Here is a 16,695-nt window from a genome sequence, read left to right on the forward strand (position 1 = left end):
TACAGGCGCACAAACACCTTAGCCTTTATTAACCTTAGGTTGTGTTATTGGCAGTACTGGACAGAGACAAGAGCCCAATTACTGTTGAAATCAAAGTTGCTACCGCTAAAGCTGCGGTGGAAACGTGTGGAGGTTCAGAGTACTGGAGTGGCTTGTTAGTCCGCTTAGTGCTCGTCCACTGGGACTCTCCGTTTCAAATACCTGTCTCTCAGAGCTTTGTTATTCAAATGGAAAATCGAACAGCCCAATGTTGCTCTGGTCATTCTGTCAAGTACACACCATGCTGTGGGCAATGGTTAACGGTAAATTGTAATTTAAAGTCAAGCTCAGACATAACACCATTTGTAAGTTTGCCTCATGCTCTTGGACAGTGTTGCATCATCACATGTTAATTAATTGTAAAAACCTAAGTTGACTTTATCCAGTTGTCCACTGATCATACAGACACACAGAATACTATTAAATTAATTTATGGCATCTGTTGTTATGAAAAATCATAAATGACTGTGGTACTACTAATCTTATTAAGACCTGCCTTTTAATATGTGTATAAAACTAATCCTAACCTTCTCTTAAAAATGAATGGATGCGTTAATCTGATGTTTTCAAATATAAAAAGCACATTTATTAATACTTAAAGAAAGGTAGACAGCGAGGAAACAGACATTGCATGGCCCTTTATGATAAAGACAAGATGAGACATATTTAAGACAGTTTCTGACTGATTTGTAATACTGCTTTAGGAATTAATACTTGAATACGATGGATAAGAGTCTCATGTTCGACAAGAGATGCATTAAGGATTTTCTTTTCACCTATTAGACATTCGTTTATCCTAACAGTTAAGCTTAAACTAAACCAAAACAAACTTTAAGCAAAACAAACATGGCTCAAGTGTTAACTACACAGATTATAATCTTCCAAAACAGTGGCAGGTTATTTTACCCTTCCAAACTCTCCAAAGTCCAAACGGTTTGAGGTGTGCTTAATTTCATAATATGATATGAGTGGGAGTGTGCTGCATTGTGTAGTGCCTTTAGCCATGATTCACAACGCATCAGGGCATGTGGCTTTTATGAATGTTCATAAATGCATGCACTGTGCCTTTACATTTAGAGGAGAGCACACACATGCGTCATGATACTCTCCAAAATGGCACCCTAGGGTGAAGCAGAGAACAATTGTTGAATAAAGTTATTTTAGTTTTCTTTGCTCAAAAAAAAAATATTCTCTTAGCTTCACAAACTTAAAGTTGAACTACTGATGTCACATGGACCATTTTAACAATGTCCTTTCTGCCTTTCTGTCCCTTGATTGTGGTAGTACACTTTTGTCTATGGAGGGTCACTAGTGCTCTCTGATTTCATCAAAAATATCTTCATTTGTGTTCCGAAGATGAACTAAGGTCTTATGAGTTTGCAACAACATTAATTTTTGGGTGAACTATCCCTTTAATTCCTGTCAACGTTTGTATCATTATTAAGCTGAAAAATTGGTTCTGAAAGTGATTCCACTGATATTGTTTCTCTGTGCCTTTATCGTTATAGCTGTGGTGTGGACTATGCTATTCTTTAATAATGAGAATGATTTTTAGAACTATACCTTTATAGTTATCTTTACAGAAAATCAACAGCAGTACAGAGTATGAAAAGACAATGCAGAAAAACTGAGTGGATGTGGCAGGAGACGAAACTTGAAATTCACTATAGCATCTATAAAGACAGCCTTCATGCTTTCAATGTGAAGGTCTGTCTAGCCACAGCTAGACAGACCTTCTTCTCAAACCTTATAAACAGTAACTTAAACAACACTCTCACTCTTTTCGCTACTGTTGAGAGACTGACAAACCCCCCCAAGTCAGATTCCCAGTGAAATGCTCTCAGACAGCAAATGCAATGAGTTTGCTTCCTTCATTTCTGAGAAGATCAATAATATCAGAAAGGCGATTGGCACATCCTCAAGCAATGCAGAGGACAGACAGATGTGGCCACAATTTTAAAAAGAAAAGTTATGATGTCTGTTTTTGAAGCAAATGATATTACATTTTTGGAAGAAATAGTACAGCACCTTAAATTGTCAACCTGCTATCTTGACACACTTTCCACATCTTTATCAAAGGTATGCTTAACTGTTTAAAAGCAGATCTCTTAGAAGTGGTGAATGCCTCACTTCTTTCTGGGACTTTTCCAAACTTCCTAAAAACTGCAGTTGTTAAGCCCCTTCTGAAAAAGAGCAATCTTGATAACACCATATTGAGTAACTATAGACCAATATCAAATCTTCATTTTATAGGCTTAAGATTATTGAAAGGTCGGTTTTAATCAGCTGAACAACTACTTCAATCTGGTTTCTGACTGCATCACAGCACAGAGACGGTGCTCATCAAGATAATAAATGATATTCGCTTTATTTATAGATTCTGGCAAAATATCAGTGCTGGTACTACTAGATCTTAGTGCTGCATTTGACACTGTCGATCATAAAATACTTCTAGAAAGACTGGAAAACTGGGTTGGGCTTTCTGGGATGGTACTCAAATGGTTCAGGTCATACTTAGAAGGGAGAGGTTATTATGTGAGTATAGGAGAGCATAAGTCTAAGTGGACGGCCATGACATGTGGAGTCCCACAAGGCTCAATTCTTGCACCTCTCTTGTTTAGCCTGTATATGCTCCCACTACGTCAAATAATGAGAGAGAACCAAATTGCCTATCACAGCTAAGCAGATGACACCCAAATTTACCTTGTCTTATCTCCAAATGACTACAGCGCCATTGACTCCTTCTGCTAATCCATTGATGAAATTAACAGTTGGATGTGCCAGAACTTTCTTCAGTTAAACAAGGAGAAAACCAAAGTCACTGCATTCGGAAATTCTGAATGTCAGAATTCTGACTAGAACCTGAAAATCTGAGCATATCACACCAGTCCTCAGGTCCTTACAATGGCTTCGAGTTATATTTAGGATTGATTTTAAAGAACTTTTACTCAAATATATAAATCACTCAATGACCTAGGACCTAAATACATTGCAGATATGCTCACTGAATATAAACCTAACAGACCACTCAGATCATTAGGATCGAGTCAGTTAGAAATACCAAGGGTTCACACAAAACAAGGGGAGTCCGCTTTTAGCTATTATGCCACCCACAGTTGGAACCAGCTTCCAGAAGAAATCAGATGTGCTAAAACATTAGCCACATTTAAATGTGTCCTATCTCACTGGTAGGTCTTTCAGGGTGTCTTGGGTAGTGGAGGTTTCCAAAGCACATCAACTTGTCACATGGGTTCTTCAGGGATCAGTTCTTGGACCCCTCCTCTTCTCCACATACACGACATCACTGGGTCCCATCATACAGGCACATGGCTTCTCCTACCATTGCTATGCTGATGACGCACAGATCTTTCATTTCAACCAGATGATCCAACTGTAGCTGCACAGATCTCAGGCTGCCTGGCGGACATCTCGGCATTGATGAAAGAATATCATCTACAGCTCAACCTGGCAAAGACTGAGCTTCTTGTCTTCTTTGCCACTCCAACTCTACACTATAATTTCTCCATCCAGCTAGGTTCTTCTACAATTACCCCATCAACTTCAGTCAGAAATCTTGCTGTAACCTTTGATGACCAAATGACCTTGAAAAAACAAATTGCAAAGACTGTTTGATCTTGCATGTTTGGATTGCACAACATCAGAAAGATCAGGCCTTTTCTAACGGAGCATGCTGCACAACTTCTTGTCACAGAGAGGCTCAAAATCACTTTCCAGAACATTCTTGTTCACCATTCCTGGCTGGTGGAATGATCTTCCCACCCCTATCCGGAATGTGGAATCCCTGACAATTTTCAAGCAACAGCTGAAAATTCATTTCTTTTGAAGCTACTTGACTTCATCATAAAACAACAACAACAACAATAAAAAACAATTGTCCTTTTCTTTATTTATTCCTTCTCTTTCTAGCTTGTACTTATTTGAACAATGTCTAAAATTTGGTATTACAAGCACTTCCTGTGTCTGTTTGCCTCTTTAAGAAGAATCGCTTTATGTATCCCCCAATTGTAAGTCGCTTTGGATAAAAGTGTCTGCAAAATGACTAAATGTAAATCCAGACTCAAAACTTATTTGTTTAGCTGTGCATTTACTGAATGAGCACTGTGCTACATCCAAACTGATTGCACTGTATTTTATGTATAATATTTTTCCAATTTTAATTTATTTTTTAATTATTTTAAATCTATTTTTAACTCATTTTAAATCTATTTTTAAATAATTTTAAGTTTTTAAATTCCTTGTTTTATTGTTGTGATTATTTTTTATTACTATTTTACTTCCTTTTATGTAAAGCACTTTGAATTATCATTGTGTATGAAATGTGCTATACAAATAAAATTGCCTTGCCTTGCCTAGTTATCGTTCTTGGTGTGAACGGGCCTTCAGAGGTCCTGGTTGCTATAGAAACAGTCAGCATTCTGAGACGTGTGCTTAAGACTGCGCATGCGCACTGGCTGATCTAGCCTAAAAAATTATATATTTTTATAACGCTATTTGAGCAAAAGATACAACATTTAAAACACGGTTGTTGTCAGATTTCATTGGAGATTTTCAAATCTGAAATTTAATCATAAGCTTAGTGAACAGTTTTGGAGAATTTGATGCTTCCCGATTCAAAGAGATAGGAGCTGCCCTTGCATGCCTGAGAGATGGCCGCTGAGAGAAATGACTTGTCTTAAAGGGACTTGGTTAATCAGATTTTTTTGTTTGGCAAGCATTATGATTGGTCAGATTCAGCATTATCAGAGCGCCTATCTTTCAAGCACTTTGCGAAAGGTCAATTGGGCTGGTTTTGTTATGCAGACCTGGCAACCCTGTCAGTTATTGGATATGAGGAAAATGTCCTCTGTATATACTTCTGTAATAATATTGCAAGTTTTTGTAGATTGGGATGGACATTACGTGAAATAATCAAATAATTTTAATTCATATTCAGCTCAATAAGTCCACCTGTTTATTTACGTAGCCATGAAATAACTGAGATAATGTGCAGTAAGCCAGTCATTCTTGCAAACTTTTGGGCAAAAAAAAAGGAATTGCGACTTTTTGTCTATTTATTTTGACCTTTTTATAAACTTTCTGACCCAATTACCCTTTTTGCTCAATTTTATTCAGGGCTATACTTATTGAGCGAAAATATATAATCTTAGTCTTTGACAGTTGTTTGGCAAAAATAACGATCCGCTATTGGAGCTGTGCCACGAGTGGGCCACTGTGATGTTGACCAATCAGAAGTCAGGACTCAGGACCAGAACTATCCATTTTATAATGGTGAATATAAACTGTTTTAATAAATGCTAAGTGATATTATGCATTGACGTCAGCTGCTGGAAACCCAAACAGACTGACAATAAAACCACCATTAAAATCGCTCTTTTGTAATGTAGTAAGCCCCATTACCCCCATTAGTAATGTTGCACAAAACTCAATTTGTAAGGCAAAACAGAAAAATAAGCAAAGACTAGCATGGGCCAGCTGTGTTTGTTGGGATGTCAGCATGTTAGTGGCAGCACATTCATCATTGTGCTGCATAGCTTTGGCTCTGCTTTGTGTGTTTTGGTGAATTTGCATTCTAAATGTTTCATATTATCTTCACAAAGACAGGTGCAGCGCTGGCAGGGTAGGCTTCGAACACCTAGTCTCACAGCAAGCAGACGGACAAAAAAGACGTTGCCTGTTAACCTTTTCAGTGATTTATCTCTGTTGATTTGGCTCTCAGAAACAGCGTGATAGTCATTGGCTCCTGATGTGATGTGTGATAATCCAGATGACGCAAAATGGAAAGCAGAGCCATACATATCCACACTGACAATATCAACAGGGGTTTTCTCTTTGTTTCAGAATAATGTTTGGTCTACTCTAAACAGCCACTGACTTTCTCAATAAGCCATGAAAAGTCGGTTGTTATATTGCTGAGCCGCGGTTGTGCTCTGATAAATCAACTCGGTGCAAAACATGCCAACAAAAACTAATATCAACGCTGCCATAAAACACAATTTCTGGTTACACGTTATTTTAAGGTATCCTTGTTACAGTGTAATTGAATGACATTTTACATTACATTGTAAATACATTTAAGTACTGAGTAATATTAATTCACTACATGTACTTACTATCCTATATGGTTGGGAAGGGTTAAGCCAGAGAGTGTCTTACTTTAGGGAGATGAGAGGGTCTGTATTACTTAATAACAACATTTTTCATGTTTCCTTAACATGTTGAAGATTAGCAGATAGGCTGACGATTCATTATTCATTGACATCCATAAATTTTAGTTTTTAAAAAAATCTATTTTTCGGCTAATGGTTGCAGGCCTGTCTTCTAGTGGCTTTGGTTGGCTTAGGGATACTTGCATGTAATTATGCGTAATTAATTGTTATTATAATACTAAGTACATGTAACATGTAACAAGGACACCTTAGAATAAAGTGTTACTCAATTTTTTTTATGTATGTATTTGATACAAAATAAATTTAAATACATTTTATTTGTTAAATTTTGTAAATATGCACAGAATTAATAAACCAAGAAATGCAGAACTATAAAATTGTCATATATCAGTTTATATAATAAGGAGGAATACAGCCTGGCGTCAGAAAGCATTTGGCTGATTGATGTTTGATCAGTAAAATCCACCATAGTCCACTATCAGTGGAACAATAGTAATTAATACATGATTTGTGTATTGATCACATATCCAGTTTCCATAGCTTTAATCCCTATAGCAACCAGTGGTTTTGTGGCAAAACTTCCATTTCCTTCCACACAGATTATTTCTGATGGCTTTTAAAGTACCTCTCTGACCATCATATAGTACATTTTATAAGGCTGGTCATGGACCATGACCTAGATAACTGTCTGAGGAAAATAATCCCATCACAATGCATTAGTGCCCAATGAACCCCTGCTTAATGAGAGGAATGCACGACCCTTCCCCCACTAACTTTCATTCTTACCATGTCAACCAACAAATAGATGGACATCCCATCAGTGTTCTTCTTAGCTGAAAAGGTCTAACAGATTAAGAAAAACGTCTGAGCATTTCACACTAATAGAAAGAGCAAGCGTAATAGTTTTTTCAACTTTATATGATTCATTCTCTAAATACCCCACATCATTAGGCACATATCAAACTGCCATATATATATATATATATATATATATATATTATTATTATTATTATTATTATTATTATTATTATTATTAATAAATGAAGTAAATAACTCAACCCTTTCATAAGTTTGCAACACTGTAACAATGAGAAATACATATATTTGTGATGGGGTTGAGGTTTTTCACTCAAAATGGCCACTGCTTCTCATGTAGTTTGGAGAGTAGACCATATATGGCAGCAATAAACTAAGTACATTGTATATACTTTGAGATTAAAATAAAATGTTGAAAAAGAATCATTTTCCATCCTAATTTTATGTGAGAGGGGTGAATTGTTAAGCTTGACAGTACCCTCCCTGACTATAATATGCCTCAAAAATATGAATAAAAAGTATGATACTGCTAAGCATTTTCTGCTGAATGATGTCACATATGAGCGGAGTCTAAATTATTGTAGAATGAGTGTAGAATTGTTAGTGTGACGGGGCTGAGTTCAGACTGAGGGACATAACTTTAAAGTCTGTTTTTTATAAAATATCTTGCAGTTTTTTAGAAAAATATTCTTCACAAGAAAGGAACACAAATAAACGCTTACATTATTGCCAAAAATCACAGACATGACACACATTTAGTCAATAATTTTCTAAGTACAAACTCAGTGAAGTGCCTCAGGGACATGACAAAATGCCCAGTTTAAGATAGATACAGTATAAGACATTATTTTATGGTAAAGTTTTAAAATGCAAAAATTATTTTTATTTATTATAATGGGCATAGCAAAGTATTGTGAAAAGCTGTTAGCAATCAATTTTGGTTAACCACCACTTTAGAAACTTTAAATATTATTAGCGAATCCCAGTAATGACCCATGATCATGAAACAGACAAAGAGTTTTACAAAAATTCAATCAGAAAATGGAACTGGAAATGTATTATATGATAAACAGATGTGGAAATCTGTTTTATACTTGTTAATCATCATTATTAAAGTTATATTTATGTAGTAATTTCCATACCACCTCGGAGGCGGAAGTGTTTAGTATATTGCACATAATGGATCGCTCTTCTAAAGTTGCTTTTGAAGTGACACTCCCTTTGAGCTTTTGAGTAGCCCAATAAATTTCATTGCTGACTTCATCTTAGCACAACCTTAGGCAAACCTGTCAAAAGATAAAGGCCATTTGATCCAGGATCAGCAAAAAGCTGATACCAAATATCACTTTGCCTGAAGGTTTTTTGTCTACAATGCCATTGATAAGTAAAAAGAAATGAAGACATTCTAAGAGATCCTTAGTAAAACTGGTCTGAAGGATGACTATCACATTTATAGGAAATAATATTTGCAGTGAGTTGTTCATTTATTGAGGGCATATTAACAACATATCTCCTTACATAAGCATATACAGTTGGATGTGAGAGAGCAGTCACCACATCCATGATCCTTCAGGATCCACTTGAGCAGGACTTCAGTGTGACGAAGGTGGAAAACGCAAAATAAACCACTTTTAATAAAGAAAAATACAAAAAACGCACATGAAAACTAAAAAAAACCCAGAAAAAAACAAAACAAAAATAGACCAGAACCAAATACAAAAAAGGTAATGAAACTAAGGAACCAAGACATCAACATAAAGTCCACACAGAACATGTAATATGTGACATAAAGAAACAAATCTTTTTAATGTTTTGCAATCATTGGTGGAAGCTTTACATGTTATAAATTGGTCTATATAGAAGTTCATTCATGCAGATAAAAAAGTCAAATAAAAGTAAAATATGCATCTGATAATAATGATGGCAGGAAACGTGTTACAGTACAGTCTCAGATTACAATACATAATGACAAATGGATACTATTTTATTGTTCCGCACTAACCTAAAATGACTTTGCAGAAAGAAAAAAGTTTTTCTTCTATGAAATCACACATTTGTAAGCTAATTAATCAGTATTCAGGACATGACACCATCACTGGTATGCTGGGGTTGCTAATTGGTATTGACAGCACAAAGCCTGAGCTCTTAGATCAGCGGAGCTAATCATCTCTGACAGCCATGAGGTGATTCAAGTGTGGAATACTGCTCCTGAGGTCAAAGTTCAGCGCTCAATCAATGGTCACCAGGACAGCAGAGGATCAAAACAGCATCTTTGTTGTTGTTTCTCTTATCAATATCAGCCAGTGAATAATAGTGTAAAACCAGAGAAAACAACCCAAGATGTAATGATGTGGCTTCATTTGATTGAGGTGGCTGAGTTTAGGTTGTTCTCTTGCTGGAGCAGAAGTTCAGGCACTAAAATTAAATTAGACAATAGGTAATACGCATTCGGATTAGATGTTCTCACATAATCAGACCCTGATCTGATTTCTTTACATATTACAAATCAATAGATTTAATTATTTAGTGTATATATAAAATATACAGAAACAATGTATTGTGTTATCAGTGTTGGGAAGGTTACTTTGGAAATGTAATAGGTTACAGATTACAAGTTGTCCTATTTAAAATGTAATAAGTAGCATAACTATTTCAGTTACTTTATTAAAATAATATACCAACTGCATTTGATTACTTTTCTAAATTTCTAATGAATGTTTTCAACATTGATTGCTGTCAGACTTTCAAAATCTTTCTTCACTTGAATTAAGATGAAAAAAAAAAATTAGTTTTAAAGCACAGCCACCACAAAATTAGACTTTAGCACCTCTTTTTACTTTGAGATCTCTGAGGTTCAACACAGATTCAAAATCATAATAATAGTTTAACAATAAAAAGTCAAAATCCTAGTACAGTCATTATGAAATCAAATCTTTGCATAGCTATGACATGGAAAAAAAAACCTTGCGAAAAAAGTTCATCTTACACAAATAAATAAAGCATATACATAAACCTAAATAGGAAATAAAACAGTTATCGAATATGCATGTGTCCTAAACTCCTGAAACATTGGTGTCTCATATTTGAAAGTAGTCAATGCAATTTGGGAAACAAATCAGTCATATCACATAACCCCTTTGCAATCGTTTACATTTTCATAAGTAACTGTAATCTAATTACAAATGTTTTTTTAGTAACTGTAACAGATATCAGTTACATTTATTCTGTTACAAGTAACTAGTTACTACCAACACTGCTTATTATACATGAGGAACTGCCCTTTTCCATATATTGATATATATATATATATATATATATATATATATATATATATATATATATATATATATATATATATATATATATATATATATATAACATATGGGAACATGTATATTCAATATATGTACAGTATTATGCATTTCATAAATACATACATAATGAATTATTACATTATTGCCTAAATTAAATGCTAAATATATTAGTTTGATTCATCTTTGTCTTGGAATCTGAAACTTGAAGTTTAACAAGACAAAGTATTACTTCACAAGTGTATTCAGATAATTCCATGTTATTCATTTCATATTGATGCTGTAATCATATGGATTGATGCATTTAATTGGTCAGGAAAGCTTCTAAAGTTCAAAACATGATTTCAGCAATACTATACTTTTGGTTCCAATACACTCTGGCCTCATAAAACTCGTTGTCTACCTGTCCTGAACTTGAATTGATGGTCTCCCTGACTTTATAGTACCTCCATTGATTGTGAAGGTGCTTGTCAGTGATGCATAAAATTAACACTGTGTTATAGGGCATGGATTTCTGTCAGGCTCTGACAAGATAACCCATTATTGGACGACGCTGCTAATTTGTTTTTGTTTATTCCGAAGTGTAATGTAACACTCCTCGAGCTTCAATGATAACTCTATTACCCGCAAATCCCAGGCAAAACCATTGACAGACACTAATCTTGGCCCTACTCCTAATTACATCAGGTTCTTGGGCCTTAATGAAGCGATCTTTACTCCATTTTAGCTGCTTAATGCTGCACACACCCCTGGCGTCATTAGTTTAATTGCCTGCGTTCGCAGTGCGAGATTTTGACCTTTGTCCGGCAGAGTCAACTTGTTCTGTCTCTGTCTTTTTCTGTTTTGACTTTGTGGGTATACTGTGGAATCGAATTGCTGATATTGTGTTTAAATTCTGGACCATCTGCTCTTTCCACACAATCTCATTATGTTTTAATATGAATATAATGAGACTGACGGCTGTCTTGTTGTTGTATACATCTTGTCGTTTATTGAACACTTGTCGCTTCATTTGCCTTTTGAGTGGACAGCTTTTTAACACAATTCCTTTGCCAGTAAACACAGGCTGATCAACAATTAAGTGACCTATCATTGGCATTCCAATCTTCTTTAATTTTTGAATGGCTCAACTCTGGATTAGTGTGTTTTTGTTCAATTCAATGTTAAAATCAATGGTGTATACAAACAGATTTAAAAAGGATTGATCATCATTACCTGTCTAGAAACTTGTGTTCCTGTAGCTCAACATGTAGTGTGTAGAACTAGCAACAACAAAGTCATGGGTTTGATTCCCAGGGAGTAAACATACTGGCAAAATATATACCACTGTTCAAAAGTTTAGAGTCATTCATTAAATGAATACTTTTATTCAGCACATCTTGCATTTAGTTTAAGTTTTCAGTTTCAAACAAATGCTGTTTTTTCTATTCATCAGAAAAAATATCACAGTTCCCACAAAAATATTAAGCAACACTACTTCTTTCATCACTGATAATAATAATAAATATTTCTTGATCACTAAAGCAGTATATTAGAATGATTTCTGAAGGATGATGTGACACTGAAGCCTGGAGCAATGGCTGCTGAATATTCAGCTTTGTTATAACAAGAATAAATGACATTTATGCTTCATCCAGCGCTTCCACCTGTATTTTATAATATTCAGCCATTCAAAACCTTTTATATTAAATATTAAATCAATATTAACCCCTCCCCCACCAATAATTCTTATTTATTATAGCAGTTATGAATATTTAAACCCAAAAGAAAAACTCAACTGGACATTAAAGTGGAAAGCAGTACTTTATTTCTAATTATGCTACAAGTCAATGGCAAAACAAACAAACAACAACAAAAAAATCTTTCACCAGTTTTTTTCTTCTTTTTTTAACCCCTGAGCACCACAATCCAGCTTTCCCATAATGCACTGGATTTATCCAAAGTGAATAAAAGAAAAATAAGCTTCATACACAGCGTATAATAGGATCTAAAATCTACCAGCATAGCATCGCTGACATAGCTAAACAAGGTAAACAACATATTATTCTTTAAGCACATGAGTGATTCTTTTTTAAAATGATAGTCTTTTTATGAACAAATGTTCCAACATTGTCACTAGTAAGCCTGTGAATGTGGTTTTGTAAAAGCTTTGGTTATGGATTCACTCTGATTCGTTTTTTTTTTTTTTGCTTCTCCAGAGTTCGTCCAGGATTTGCTCTTCTAAAAATCTCTGCAGTCTAGTGACATGAGCTGAAGAGAGAACAGACAGCCATGTGAAGGAATAGACTGTGCCACTGCTGTGAAAAAATAGAAGCTGATCAAGAGGTAAATTACATCCAACAACAGGAATCAGACAATTGTGCATTGATTGTGCCCTCTGTAATTCCACATAAATATAGACTATATATTTCCATTAATCCTTGCACCTATACAACAACAAAATGATGGTCAGGTTTACTCATTTCATTAATCGTTAATGTGTTAAAACTCTGGAAACTGTTATTACATTCTTAGATTGCCATCCGTGCACTGAGACTAACTGAATATACAGCTTGGCCATTTCATTTTTTTTTTTTTGAAAACATTTTGATCCAAGTGCTTAAAATCAAGTTAAAATTGCCACAGCAGGATCAAATAAAAACATTTCTCTGCTGCTTGAGATTAAAAGTTAAGAATGACAGCACTGGGTCGGAAATTGTCAACCCAAGAATATTGTCAGATCTTTGGTATTTGTAAAAATAAGTCCTGTTCTGAGCACGTCTCCTCATTCAAAACCCACTTAAGACAGTATAAAAAGAAAACTGATTTTTTTAGTTACTTTTAACTTAGACTAGGTTATATATTTTCTGAAAGTCCACATTATGTTGTGAACAGAAATTACGACTCAAACACTGGCATCGATGGAACTGCTGCAAACCGTAAAGCTAAAACACTTTAATTAACTAAACGCCCAAGGTTGCAGCTTAACTTGAGATATGTTTCATAAGATGTATTTTAGATCTACTGATACTGTAAAGAATAAGCTCGATCAGATCAGAAGAGACAGAATCCTTCTGGTATTTCATTTCCCCCCGAGTGTAAAGGAAAAATGCCACGGACAAAAACGAACAAGCAAAGCAACTGACGCCGTTTCGAACCCTGTGTGGTCCAGCCTCTGGTTCTGCAGCACAAATCATGCAAGCAAAAGCGAATTTGGACCAGAAAGGCTTTGATTAAAAACTGGCTGCTGTGATTATGTTGTTGGCACAGTCTATAACAAATGAGGTAGATGTGTGTTCATTATATATTCCCTTCTTTGGTAAAACAATACAAAATAGAAAAAAAAAAAAAATCCAGTGATTTGTTGAAAAAACATTTTCAAGTGGCTTCACAATAAAAATAATAGAAATAAAAAAAAAAATGAGGTATATCTTGTTATCATAATCTATTATCTGTCTATAGGTTTGCAGGATTTGTGAGGTACTGGGCTGTAATATGACTTTTTCTTTCTTTAAATAAAAGTGATGTTTCACAAAGCACTGAAACAGCCCAAGTTTCAACATGAAAGGAAGAGAATAGAAGTAAAAATAAATACAACTTGAAATTGTCTACTGAATTAAAAAAAAAAAAAAAAAAATGACACAATAATATCCTCCCATTTCCTTTCCAAAAGAAAAGAGAAGAAGAAGAAATAAACATGAGTGTGAGCAAGAAAAAAAAAAGAGAGAATGGAATAAAGAACGAGAGGTGAACTCTCAAATGCAAGTGCATTGTTGAAAACGTAATGAAAGCTGGATTCTATTCACAACATGAACTGATGCCTAAGATGAGCCATATTCAGCGTGATCACAGCACATAATATTCTTCTAAAGAGCCTCTGTTTTCTGGTTGATCAACATCCAGCTCGCAGTCACACGTCACAAAATCATTTGACCCTCGACTTCTGAAACCGGTATTAACCAGTGTGACCTGTTTTTCCATCTACTTAACCATTTAATGAACACTTTGCTATAAAACATGAGCTGAGATGGTGGAAAATCATTAAACACTGTTGACAAGTGTTCCCCAAATAACTCACTAATCAATGGAATATATTTCCAGTCATGAAAGAATATAGTAGACATGATCCTGTCTGCTTTCCTCCGTATCAAGCTATACATGACCGATCTTGCATTTATGATTCTCCCGGACTTTGCTCTGATGGATATAATGATATCTTTTCTTTACAAACATATATTAAAGCAGTAATACAGTAAATAACTTATTCTCCCTGACTATTTGATGCCCAAGTTAAATGGGATGTGCTTTGCTTAAAATCAAGATATTTTAAAATATCAGCTTAATAATTCATTTTGGTAACTTTCTGATCATCTGCAATGAATGGCATCAGATATGTGTGACGGTGGTGATAAAACTCTGCATGAATTTTTGTAACGTTAATCAAATAAACCGCTAATATGCTGCACTTTTTCTCTTTGGTAATAGCTGATAGTAGCTCTTGCTGTTTGATTCAAGAATGCAATAGGTAAAGATGAAGATGCCCAAACTTCAGGATCAGTGTAGGAAAGTGAAGAATCTTGCTCTGACGCAACATTCACTCTCGTCCTCTCAAACGTCACACAACGCTCCTTGTGTTCGTGGCATTGTCATGCAGTACGTTTTAGTCGTTCCACACTGAATAACGCATCCTCAGAAGAACAAAATTACAAGCTGCAACTTGCTGCATATGTAAATGTACCACACGTCCAATGTGCAGTGCTCAGCCTTTTGTTTTAATGGAAGTTTTTTTTGGTGATGGACGCTCGTGTCCTGATTGCAGGGGGAGGGTTAGAAAAACAGTAGAAAGTGTACATTGTACATTGAAGGAGACAGAAAAAGGTGGTCCAGCAGAGTGACCTAAAGACTCTGCCTTATCTGACGTCGGGGGAGAGTTGAGTGAGGTGTTGTGGGCTCAAGGGGAGGTGGCTGGTCCGTGTGAGGAGGCGGTGGAGGAGGAAGAGGAGGACGGCTGCATCTGGGTGCTGAGCCCTGGGCTGCTGCTCTTTCCCTGAGAGCTGTGTTGGTGATGGATTCGCTGGCTGCCTGGCATGAAACCTATGGCTGGCTTACGGGCAAACAGGACCCCTGCAGTCAGCAGACACATATTAAAGTTAGCTTCTACATAACACAACATCATCAGCAGTTCAGTTACTAAATCAGTTCGTTTATATTTATTAAAAACATTTAAGTGCAAAATTCTTATGCAATAAATGTGATTACAAATAGTTAAAACATGTTTGCTATGTGATCAACACCCCCTTGCACAAGCCATTTCAATATTTTGGCGCAAATATTTTAACATTTTTTACTATATATTTTTTTAATTTGCACAATACTGGAGACGCAGTAGCCGAAGTACCTGATGTCTGTATATTGATTAAGTATCTAACTTTTTGTTAAAATCTAGTTAATTCAATTTTTTTTATGAATTTAATTCTATTCTCATGAATCAAAAATGAATTCATCACAAATGTTTCTAAGAATATCTCCTGAATTTAGAATAATTTCAGACATGATAGGATTGGAAGGCAACTAAATCGTAATTTAGGCAAATCATAGATTGTTTTATTATCATGCCTTTGAACATAAGCCTGTCAAAAGTAGCACTCTGTCTAAAGTAGACTTTTGTGCCGTTCACACAGATCTTTCATTTGATCTTTTTTCAGTATCATGCACCATAAATTGGTTATATTTAAATGTTTAAGTGCATTTGCTTTTTTTCATTTCTGCCCTGTCTGGCTCTTTTTACGTGCAAGAATGCATCCTGTGCAAACAGAGCCTTTCTCATTCTGTGCTACTGCTCAGTGCAATTTGGCATAATTAAACTCATTCTTTTTTAAATATATTTTATTCTAGGGTTTTAACATGAACAAAGCAATTCAATTAAAAAAAGCAATTAAAGCAGTTCAGTTTATATTCTTTATTTTATGATTTCTTAAATGAATAATTGTGCTAAACTAAAGCATTAAATCATTCACCTTAACAAAAAAAAAAAAAAAAAAAAACTCAAAGCTGTACAGGGAACAAACCTTCAGGAAAAATGGTAAAATAGATGCCACTTCAACTTGATCTCCTGAAATGTTCCCTGCAAGCTTATGAGCCATCTTCTAGTAATTACTGTCTCTCGCACATCAGGCACAAGCACTGTATCTAGCTAAGGCGGAGGGCCTTTCTCTCGGGCACGAAAGACAATAAGCTCCATCGACTTCCTGGCGCCCAGGCCCAATTTTAAGATATTTAACTTTTTTAACTCTATTGGACTTGCCACTTCATTACGATGGATTTTATAGCAAAATGACATCAAATTGTGTGGAGGACTAAGC

At 35.2% G+C, this 16,695-nt stretch overlaps 1 protein-coding gene across 2 annotated transcripts in view; it reads right to left on the reverse strand.

Moving 5' to 3' along the window:
- Positions 1-12,138: 12,138 nt before the first annotated feature.
- The window catches only part of LOC109045825 (AT-rich interactive domain-containing protein 3A), a 68,737-nt gene continuing 64,180 nt past the window's right edge, over positions 12,139-16,695 (reverse strand). For both annotated transcript variants that reach the window (XM_042724501.1, XM_042724502.1), the window contains one exon: positions 12,139-15,457. In XM_042724501.1, coding sequence (XP_042580435.1) covers positions 15,285-15,457 — 173 coding nt within the window. In that variant the 3' untranslated portion in view covers positions 12,139-15,284. The remainder of the gene's footprint in view (positions 15,458-16,695) is intronic.

The sequence above is a fragment of the Cyprinus carpio genome, chromosome B5 (genome assembly GCF_018340385.1).
Source record: "Cyprinus carpio isolate SPL01 chromosome B5, ASM1834038v1, whole genome shotgun sequence".
NCBI classification, from domain to species: Eukaryota; Metazoa; Chordata; class Actinopteri; order Cypriniformes; family Cyprinidae; genus Cyprinus; species Cyprinus carpio.